Source organism: Dryobates pubescens, chromosome Z (assembly GCF_014839835.1).
Source record: "Dryobates pubescens isolate bDryPub1 chromosome Z, bDryPub1.pri, whole genome shotgun sequence".
Lineage (NCBI taxonomy): Eukaryota > Metazoa > Chordata > Aves > Piciformes > Picidae > Dryobates > Dryobates pubescens.
The window spans coordinates 40,263,065-40,274,222 of record NC_071657.1 but is presented as its reverse complement, the minus strand read 5'-3'; the positions used below and the strand labels follow the sequence as shown (position 1 = coordinate 40,274,222).

The following is an 11,158-nucleotide window of genomic DNA, read 5'->3' as shown; positions in this document are numbered from 1 at the left end:
AGAGGAATCTTGATGACAGTAACCATGGTAAAAGTCCCTCTCATCTCAAAATGCTTCTGTTCACAGACAACGTTGGAGAGATGATTTATGACAACAACTTTGGCCAAGAGGGGAACAGCAAAGTGCACAAGTCAATTAATATATAGGAAAGAAAGGGAGAAGGGAGATCAGGTTCCTCGGATATGACAAAGAACGCTTTGTTACAACACTTAAAAGGACATGGAGGCACCTAGCTCAGGAGATTTCAGCCTCCGCACTGAAGAAATAAGTACCAGCACCTTCAGGGATGTCAGCCTGACTGAATCTCAGCTGGAGGGCAACTAAAGCTACCTCAGCTGTTTGGGAGGGACAATGAAGTCTTACAGGCACATGGTGGGAATGCCTGCTTTCATGGTGATCTCTGGCACAGAGAAGTGTGGTTCCTGAGCAAATCTTTGCTATTAGAATAGCTCCTTGGGCTGTTCCAATTCTGACAAACATTTCTTGTTCTGGAACGAGGGAGAAACAGCTAGATCCAAACCAAGCACCCTGCAGTGGCCTCTGTAAACAGCTGAGTAGCATGTGCAGCTGGAGTAAAGCTCTGCTCTCCATACCAGTCATAATTCGAAAGATTTGGTGTCCCATGGCTGGTCAGATATGATGAGTCTGGAAGAAGTGAATGGTAAGAACCACTAATTGAGTTCACAGGTATCAAGCCAAGCCCATGAAATCCTCAAAAATACCTTGAAATAATTTGACTGCTTTTCACAAAGACTCCCAGGATGCAGCTTCTGTAGGCACACAATCCATCAGAGTTTAAGGACATCTCTGTTTCCCTGACACCATCAGGCAGTTGGAAGCGGCTGCATAATGAGTTACACCACCAGAACTGAATTAGTCATAGTGCTACTTCAGGTCTTCTCTGTTTTTCCTGAGTGTTTTGTAATTATTCTTCCCTTATACCAGCCTAAGAAAAATATTGGTGGTTGTTCCAATTGACTCATCTCCCTTGACAAGAAAGGAACCTCAGGAACAACCATAGAGGAGGAAACAAAAGAAGAGTCATCCTGGGATTATTTTACACAGCAGTCTTTGGCTTGTAATAGAAAAAGAAATGGAATGTCTGTCTCAGTTCCTTCTCCCAGATCTTCCAGAGCCCTCTGGACCTGTGCCACACACAGGTTTGTCATACACACGATGAGTCATGCATTTCTGAAGGACAGAGGACATGGGGAGGAGAAGCAATACCAATGCATAAAATAGCAAGTGGCAGGACATTCTGACACTCAAGGGGACAGGTGACTGCTGTCTTTCCCAGATACCTGGCTCAGCACACTGGCTCCAATCCCTCTCATGGATGAATTCTATTAGACTTTCCCATGCAATGCATCCCTCCTAAATGGAGAGAGGGGTATGCCGATCACAAAAAGAGTCACTGTAACCATAAGAGGATGCCCTGTGCAAACACAGAAACTCATTCATCACTACTCCAGTGCTTCCTACATACAACAGTCAATACCACATCCATTTGAAGTAGGCAGTGAAGAACTTGAAACAGTTTAAAATGCATGAGAAATTCCACTGAAATCAGTTGAAAAATTGCCAGGATTTCCTGTGCAGGAAAGGAAAAGAAAGACCTTTCTCCCTGGAAGTGAATATAGCTAAAGGATAACAATATATTTGTGATTTAGAAAAAGAAGCTGAATCTGGTCTTCTCAAATCACCATTTGGGAACTTCTTATTTTGGAAGCATCCAACAGTACGATTGTGAAGCTCCTCAGATACTTTAATTTCCTAAATGTACCTTAGTTTGTGTTTACAAGACCTGTCTGACCACTGGATATTCAAGTGTACCCATCTTAAATAGCATCAAACGGAGGGTAGAAACATTCTGTTTACAAGCCTTTACTGCTTTGTTCTATTGTAGAAGGTATTGTAATGAATCTTTATATGTAACCTGAAGCCCTTACAGGCAACAGTTAAAGGCATTACCAATGTAGACATAAAATACTAACCTCTCTTTCCCAGATGTGTTTAGTTGACCAAATTATTCTGTTCTAATAAACAAGTTAGTGGTGTGTAATTATTTTACAAGGCACTGAAGGTGAATAAAGTATAATTTAGTTAGCGTCATACAGTTAAATAACAATTATGTTATGGCAACATTATCATCTCCCCAAAGCATTATGGGATAACAACAAATCTTTCTTCTGCAATAGAAGGATAAATAACACCTTGATAAAAATATCTTCTCCTGTATTGGGTGGGTCAAACTAGTCAATAGGGTTAATGATCCAGACCCAGGAAAAGGAGGCAGTTTAAAAACACCCCAAAGAACAGAAGTCCCACTCAGTCCTCTATTTTTGTTGCCTGTTTTTTTTTCACATAATCTTCTTTTTTGGGTCCTGCAGTGTGGTTGTCCTTGTGTTTCAGTGCAGTCTTATAATAAACAAAGTCAAAGTCAGCAGTGGGAGGGAGAGAGAACAGGAGAGGTGGTGAGCATTGCCAGTGTCCGCACGAGTGCGATTGACCCATCCTTGGCCCAGGGGGTGGGGTTCGACTGTGAAGTAGCCATTAACGATGCGGCTCTGGGGAGGAAGGTCAGTAGCACTGCAAGGCAAAAGAAGAATGTCAGTCCAGACCCAGCCCAGAACTGCCTGATGCCCACAAAGCAGGAAGTGATCAGCCTCTGTAGCCCACTGTCAGTCTCCCAGGCTTCTAGGTAGGGCCTCCAGTACTGATTCCATGCTCACCAAAGGACTGTGTCTCTTAACAGCAGAGCACTGCTTTGTCCCTTCCTCACAGGTGTGGGCAGCTCCCAAGGATGATGGAACTGCCCAGATGAACTGCAATGCAGTCTTGAGTGGGAACAGAGAAAAGATTGAGACAGATGGAGACAGCACCAAAAAAACCTGCCCTGTACTAAGATCTACTCAGCCAGCCTACCCATTGCTCCAGCACAGTTAGTCAGGAGGGTAAGATGTCCATATTCCTTGAACTTACAGACAAGCAGAAAAATATGCAAAAAGAACAAAGCTGGCTTTCTTGTAGAGGAGCGTCACTACAGTGACACCACAGTGAGCACCGCAGGAGCAAGGCAATTCAGCTGAATCCACCTTCCTCAGCCATGCTTCTGGACATCCATCTTAACATGGGTCAATCGTGTTCCTATACTGCATGTTCCCTCCCACAGGTCAGGAATTACACAGGGTTTACAGGAGAAGAGCCACTTCAGAAATGTGTCTGAGAATCACTGGGAAAAGACAATACTGCCAGTGGTATTAAGGACTCTGAGGTGGTGAAAAAGAGCTGAGTAAGAGCCTACATGGTGCTGAATTCATATTATGGTAACACATGATGGAGGAGAGAAATTTGTGTGCTCCAGGCTGCTAGCATAACACAGGAGCACCAAACAAAGCAATTCCACTATGTTGACTACAAGACTGTATTAGATCACTTGAGCTCTATCTTTCATATCTACAGGCTCATGGGAGGAAAGCTGTGAAAGGCCTGTGCATATGAAACCTGATAGCTTTAATAAGAAACCTGTGTCTGAGCACCCTGAAGAATCCTTATAGCAAGGTCTGAGGCTCCCAGGGAAATGTGCCTTGCTCACATGTGAGCTTGAGCCCAAAGGGGCTGGATTTCAGTGGGGACACATAGTGGCTGTGCCACGAGGTGGGGCTGTCAGCTCAGACCATGTGTGCTTAGGCAGGCCACAGAGGCATGAAGTACTTGCATAGGCATGTACTGTGGCAGAGAGGGTGGAGATTCCCTCTTCTTTACACAGACTAAACTCAGAGTGTGGTTGGGGGCTAAGCATGGTGGTGGGCAGTGCTTGAATAACAGCTGCCTCTGTGGCACTTGTGGCTTTCCCTCTGCAGCAAGGGCACTGCAGTCTCCCAGGCAACAGTAAGTGTCAGTAGCCTTTCCCAGTGCTACAGCTCTATTGCTGCATGCTTAGGTTCTTTGCTACTAAAGACTCACACCTACAAAGAATTTGTCACCTAGCACCTGCATAGATTTTTATCAAAAAGGATGACTTAATTAGTAGGGGAAGAAAGGAAACCTAACAAAAGAAGAAAAGGAAAGGAGGCGTTTTCTGCTTCGATATTTATGCAGAAGTTTCCTAAGCTGTTATCATTAACTTTGCTTTTAGCTCACTATTGCCTTACAGTATCTTCAATCCAGTATGTTGCCCTAATGTACCTCCAGTTTAGTCACAGTAGCACATCTTCTCACCATCCCTCTTCTGATGGCACTGATGCTGCAGGTGCATCTCACATCTGTATACCCACTGAATTCCCTGAGCTTGACAGGAACAAATGTGTGTGAGAAATTGAACAAGTCAGCATGCAGGCAAGGTGGGAGCTTAGGATCACAAGACTCCAAATCAGTTCCTTAACATTTCAACTAAACAGACTGTCAACAGAAGCTCCAAAAACCTGCTCACTGACTGTTCTAGAAAAGAGGAAAAAGGAGTCTGGTCTAGAAGTATCACAATGGCTAAATGCTTGGAACAGTGCAACAGCTGCTGCACCTGCTTGCAGTACAAAAGACAGCAGACCCAGGTCTTTGTGTTACCTGACAGGAAGGGAACATTAAGGTAGACATTTAGCCACAAGCCACATTGTAGCTTGTCAGGGAAAAAAACTGAGGCTTTTTTACAGGCTGTTGTAGCTCTTGTAGGTGAGTAATCTCTTCTGGATGAAAAATGGAGGACACGTGTGAACCTTTGCCCCACAATACACTCCATTTTTTATATTAAATCCATCATCCATTAGGCTGTCATCCTTCTTTCCAGATCTCCACTAATGTCATGGAGCTCAGGCAGTTTTAAAGACTGGGAGAATACAGAGAGCAAAAATTCTGCATAAATAATGTCCAAATGCAAGGAGTGCCAAATGCCAGATACAACAGTTTCCACATATGTAGTAGCTCTTAGATAAAAGTCCAAGGCTTTGATCTGTATCATCTACCACTGGGCTCAGCCTTGTGTGATAAGAAGGACTAGCACATGTTCACAATCAAGATTAAATGCAAAATGGTCTGGACAAGGTGTCCACTTGTATGATGCCTAATTTTCCACAAACCCAACACATGCAATCCTGAGTCAAAATTTCAGCAAGAGCCACAGTGAGGGACCAAGTCAGGTCCTATTCTCAGCCCCTGCAGAAGTTTCGTGTGCTGGATTAATCAGTCAAAGTTTAAGTCCAAACTGCATGACAAACCCTCCTCCCACCCAAAGCATTAGCTACCTTTCTTCAAGACGAACCCAGAGGTCATTAAACTGCCGCAGTCTTTGCTTCTTCTGCTGCTGCTGTTTCTTTTTATACTTCCTGTCTACTTTCTCCAGTATACTGATGCTGTAAGGGAGTAGCAGGTGAGGCAAGAGCTCTTCTTTCTTCTCCTTCTGGGAGTGCAATGGCAACTGGAGTTCCTGAGATGAGACAGAGAAGCTGTGTGCCAGTGATGATGATGAAAAGGCTAACAAAGTTTTGGGTGGAAGTTCTGGCAGAAGAAGGAGGGAACACAGATAATAGTTGAAAGGGCTTTCAGGCAGAATCCTGACACAGATACTACCAAGGCACATAGAAAAGTGGTATTACTCCCTGACATATTTGATGGATGAATTTGGTGAATTTCTCTGCCTTGTATTTCTACTCCTTCTTCTTTAAGTCAATATTCTGATCAAAACAGTTCTCTTTAATGAAAAGAAGCTTTGGAAAAGAGGCCACCTAGAACCAAGAAAAGAATTCAGTCTGCCCCAAGTGGAAGGTCTCCTGGAAACAACCTTGTGTATCTAGGAAGTGATGAAGAAAGAATTGTCTTCAAAGTAAGATAAGGTCAAACCACACTCCTCTAATCTAACTACTGCAGAACACAGACTAGGTTATTCCTTTCAGCAGTTCCTGCCCAGAACCCACTAACTAGCAGTAGGGGAAAGGGGCAGGGTTAGGATGACTAATGTATGCTAGCTGAAGAAGCCTGTCCTAGATCAACAACTCCTCCTGCTGGAGAAGGCAGGTAATGAATTATTCCACAGACGGGTCTTGGCTGCAGAAATACATCCTGCAAATCACCGTCATGTGCACCAATAAGCAAACATTTGGGCCATCTATTCTCAGCAATTGGAAGCAGGCAAGCTGCAACAGTGGCAACCTCATCCTCATCTCTTTTTGTCTTTCATGAAGCCAGCTTGCACTGAGTGCAAGCTGCACTGCATTTATAAAACACCTGGTCAGGGGACATACATGACATGTAAGAGACCAGAGTTCAACTCACTACTGCAGCACTGAACTCTAGTGTGAGAATTTATCATTTCCATAATGATCTGCAAACGGAGATAATGGTGTCCTACTGCTCAGATAAGCACACCACGGAGCATGAAATAGCGGCCTCAAAGGATCGCATGAGACAAGTATAGTAGACTGCATGGAGGGGAGGAGGCTGGGCAATCACAGCTATCCTAAACTGCAGAAGTGAGCTTTGCTCACATTTGTAGCAATTAATGAGGGAGCAGAGTCAGGTCTTCAGTTGTCTGGCTGCAGTATTTGGCTTGGCCTTATTATCTGGAATTTCAAAGCAGCTCCAGCAAGTGAGACACTGCAGTGAGACTATGTACATGCACAAATCCTCTTACCAGGCAAATCCTGGAAGCCCAAAGGTTTATCTGGAGGCCTGCTGAGGGCTACTTTTACTCAGCTTCCCATGAAGGTGTTACACTGAAGAATCAAGCCAGCTGCTCACCCCAGAATACTCAATCTCTGTTTCTTTTCATTATAAATAAAGCATGCAACCCCTCCCCATACACTAAGGTAGGCAATCTACAGTGTCCTATCCACTCACGGCATTGCAGGCCCACACTTCTCTTTGTTGTTTGAAATAAAGCAATTCCCCATTTTTACTTGTTCATGAGCATCTTGGATGAACTCAGTCCGCTCTGTGGGTACACAGAGCACAACACACATATCTTTATGAATACTTCATGAAGAGATGCAACAGTCCTCTGTAACAGGACAAAACTGGAGACTGGCTTGTGCTGGAATTGAGAAAGGTAAAAGAAGCACACGGATCACTATGCAGAAACAAGTCTCAAACAGTAAAACTTCTCCAGAGAACTGTAGTGTTTCTTTTCTGCCTTGCAATGGCATCAAAAAGAAGAGGTGCAGAAGGAGACGTGTTGATGTGGCTGCAGTTTTGCAGCTAGCCCATCACTATGGGCAAATGACTGACAGAGAACAAAGAGGGTTCATCCTGCAGAAGCAGAAATTAAATTGTCAACTAAAACATGAGGGAAAGAGTAGATGGGAAATGAAGAGAATTTGATCTTGTTTCCTGCAAGGAAAAATCAGAGACTGATCATGTGATGCACTTTATGTGATAGAGACTGGTGCAGAACACCTGCTATCTATCTCTTTCAAAATTCTAATTGTCACACTGCCACTTTAGCACTTCTTGAAGCATCACAGTCCCTTTGATTCTTCTCCATAACATCTTCATATCACCCATTCTTTAACTGAACCATACAAAGTGATGCTTCCCTCAGCTGCCTCCAGTGACCTGATTTGATCTTTCTGAAAGTCTTCTGCTTCTGCCTCTCTTTCCCCGAATTTCTCTTCTCTGGTGAAATGGTGAAAGTCATGGAGTGAGCACCAGCCTTCCCTGTAGATTAGGGGAGGCTGCCAGCCTTACTGCCTGCAGCCTCCCCTACCAAACTCATGACTATAACATGCTAGAGGTCAGCACAGCTGACAGAGCCAGGATGATCTCCATCCCACATGGGCCAGCCATTTTTCTGATACCTGCAGCCTCAAGAACACAATTAACAACAGGCACATAATGTCCTTTGCAACACTTCCTGAAGGTAATTCTTCCAGGAACCAATTAAAACCACCACTGGAAAAGGCACATGTACAAAAGCACATCCTTCCTCCCCAAGGCCAGCTCCCTCTCCCATCACAGCAGCTAAGGGAGAAGTCAGGAAGCACTTTAATTACAGCTGTGATTATGTGATGAATATTTATACATATATGCATATATAGATATGCATTCTATAATCAAGACAGACAGTTAAAGCTCAAAATAAGATGGTAGGAGCTTGATTGAAATTGTGGAACTATTTATACAATGTCCTTTGTGCTGATGTGTGGTTGGAGCACCTTTTTTGCCTTCCTCACTTTGGTGGCATCGTGAACAAGGAGCTCTCCTGCCTTCATGCTCCACTACAGGCATTCATCTCTTAAACCCTGTATATAGGAAGACACCTCAGGCAGTCCTGTCTGCAGGTGAAATTGTTTGACTGCACCCACTAGTTTGCCGGTTGCAAGAACAATCTCATGTCTTTCTCTGTTCCTACACAGACATCCACAAGGTACTTCAGAAGAGACTTTTTGTTTAGTCAGAACACAGGAAGCAGAAGAGTGCTGCTACTGTACAAAGTCATGTTGCAGGAAAGGCAGTCAACTGCAGACTTCCTCATTCTCTTGTTTTAGAACCAGTCTTCTCCATCTAACAGTAGAACAACCATTTGAATGCTCTGTTTCAGTTCAACTGCTTGCCAGTTTTTTCCTCTCTCAGTTTTGTCCTGTGAAATAGTCCACAACTGGAATACGTACAGCACTGCTATCTAGGATATGGTTCTACATATATGTGGGCTAGACTAAGGTTTATTGATACAGCCTGCCCTATCTGACATACTCTTGCAATAGGCTTTTCCCTCATCTCAAATGCTCTTCTCCTTCAGAATTCACACTTTTCTTGGAACTTATATTTTTCTATGATCAGGTGACCCCCTGGTGGTTGTGGAAAAGGCTGTGGATGTGGTCTGTCTGGACTTCAGCAAGGCTTTGACACTGTTCCCCACAGCAAACTCCTGGCCAAGCTGTCAGCCCATGGCTTGGACAGCAGCAACACACTGTGCTGAGTTAGGAACTGGCTGGAGGGCTGAGCCCAGAGAGTGGTGGTGAATGGTGCCACATCTAGCTGGTGGCCAGTCACTAGTGGTGTCCCCAGGGATCAGTGCTGGGCCCCATCCTGTTCAATATCTTTTTTGATGATCTAGATGAGGGGGTTGAGTCCATCACCAGTAAATTTGCAGATGACACCATGTTGGGAGCAGATGTTGATCTGCTAGAGGGTTGAAGGGCTCTGCAGAGGGACCTCGACTGACTGGACAGATGGGCAGAGTCCAACACAATGGCATTCAACAAGTCCAAGTGCTGGGTGCTGCACTTTGGTCACAACAACCCCATGCAGTGCTACAGGCTGGGGTCAGAATGGCTGGAGAGCAGCCAGACAGAAAGGGACCTGGGGGTACTGATTGACAGCTGGCTGAACATGAGCCAGCAGTGTCCCAGGTAGCCAAGAAGGCCAATGGCATCCTGGCCTGCATCAGAAATAGCATGGCCAGCAGGAGCTGGGAGGTCATTGTGCCCCTGTACTCGCACTGGTTTGGCCACAACTTGAGTCCTGTGTCCAGTTCTGGGCCCCTCAGTTTAAGAAGGACATTGAGACTCTTGGACGTGTCCAGAGAAGGGCAATGAGGCTGGGGAGAGGCCTTGAGCACAAGCCCTATGAGGAGAGGTGAGGTGGTAGAGTCACTGTCCCTGGAGTTGTTCAAGAGGGGATTGGACATGGCACTTCGTGCCATGGTTTAGTAGTCATGAGGTCTTGGGTGACAGGTTGGACTTGATGATCTCTCATGTCTTTTCCAACCTTATTGATTCTATGATTCTATGTTTTCAAATCCCAAGACAAACTTCCCTTGGTGCCACTTGTGACCATTTTGTCTCATTCATGTTACTCAGTTGATCAGATGGAACCCCACTCCTCTGTAGGGAGTGATAAGGTCTTGCCTTAGTCTCTTTTTCTTCAGACTAAACAAGACTAGTTCCCTCAGCTACTTCTCATAAAAGTTGTTCTCTAGACCCCTCACCACCTTTGTTGCCCTTCTTTGGACCTACTATAGTACTTCAACCTCTTTCTTGTAGTGAAGGGCCCAAAACTGAACAAGATACTGAATTCAGGGATAAAATAATTTCCTTGGTCCTACTGGACACACTATTCCTGATACAGGCCAGGTTGCCATTGGCCGTCTTGGCCACTGGGGCACACTGCTGGCTCACATTCACCTGGCTGCTGATCAGCATCCCCAGGTCCCTCTGCTGAGAAGCTTTCCAGGCACTCTTAGTCATGCCTGTAGTGCTGTCAGGGGTTGTTATGTCCAAAGTGCAGACCCTAACATCTCACCTTTCTGAAAGTCATACAACTGGTCTTGGCCCATTGAGCTAGCCTGCCTAGATCTCTCTGCAGAGCCTCCCTACTCTCAAGCAGATTAACACTTCCACCCAGCTTGCTGTTGTCTGCAAACTTATTAAGAAAAAAGTGGTGCAAAGGCAAAGGTGAAGCAACCAGAGTATGAGGAATACACCTGTTGTTAATTTGTACCACATCTGCAAAGCCCATGGCACAGATCAAGACTCTGCACTGTGTTCCCTGCACAAAAGGTGACCATCCTTCCTGAAAGCTCCACCCCAGAAATGTTGGGGGAGGAGGAACAGAGATTTAAGTGCTGAGGGACAACATGCCTGGCACAGAGCATAAAACAGTACCATAATTTGATTCAGAGCCTTTTTCCACTGTGGTCTTTTAGCACTGACTATAAGGAAGAGTAAGGATATCTGAGAGACATAAGAGTCCATGTTTGGCAGAAGTCTGGAGAAGGGACAGATAAGACTGTAGACCCTAAGCTGGTGGCACAAAGTGCAAAAAGAGGTGAGCCAAGAACATAAGTAACTCTTGGCAGAGTGTGAAGGAGGAGATTATTTGGCATTCTGCAGTTACTGAAATCATAGAGATGGATAAAGGCACCATGTGAGAGATAAAAAGAGGTAGGTAGAGTATATCCTGAAGGACAGCTGCAAGATGAACCAGAACAGCAAGTACCTTAGCTTAAAAATGCCAGTGAGAGAAAGGAACAGGAAAGCAATCAGTCATGAAGACAGCTTGCAAAGAGGTTTCATGAAATCTGGGCAGTCAGATTCCAGGCTGAGATAAAGAGAAAGAATCAAAAATAGCAGTGTAAGAGAAGGAGGGTGTTAAAAGACAGGGAAGTCAAACATTTAAAGGGAGGAAGGAGGAACCTGAAAGCTCATGTGGTATAAGGTAGTATCCAGAT

General features: G+C 44.8%; 1 protein-coding gene across 1 annotated transcript in view; it reads right to left on the bottom strand.

Moving 5' to 3' along the window:
- Positions 1 to 2,408: 2,408 nt before the first annotated feature.
- The window catches only part of TRABD2A (TraB domain containing 2A), a 93,210-nt gene continuing 84,460 nt past the window's right edge, over positions 2,409 to 11,158 (bottom strand). The window contains exons 7-9 of the mRNA XM_054178260.1: positions 7,421 to 7,425; positions 5,238 to 5,490; positions 2,409 to 2,589 (exon numbers count right to left, since the gene is read on the bottom strand). Of these exons, the coding sequence (XP_054034235.1) occupies positions 2,409 to 2,589; positions 5,238 to 5,490; positions 7,421 to 7,425 (439 nt within the window). The remainder of the gene's footprint in view (positions 2,590 to 5,237; positions 5,491 to 7,420; positions 7,426 to 11,158) is intronic.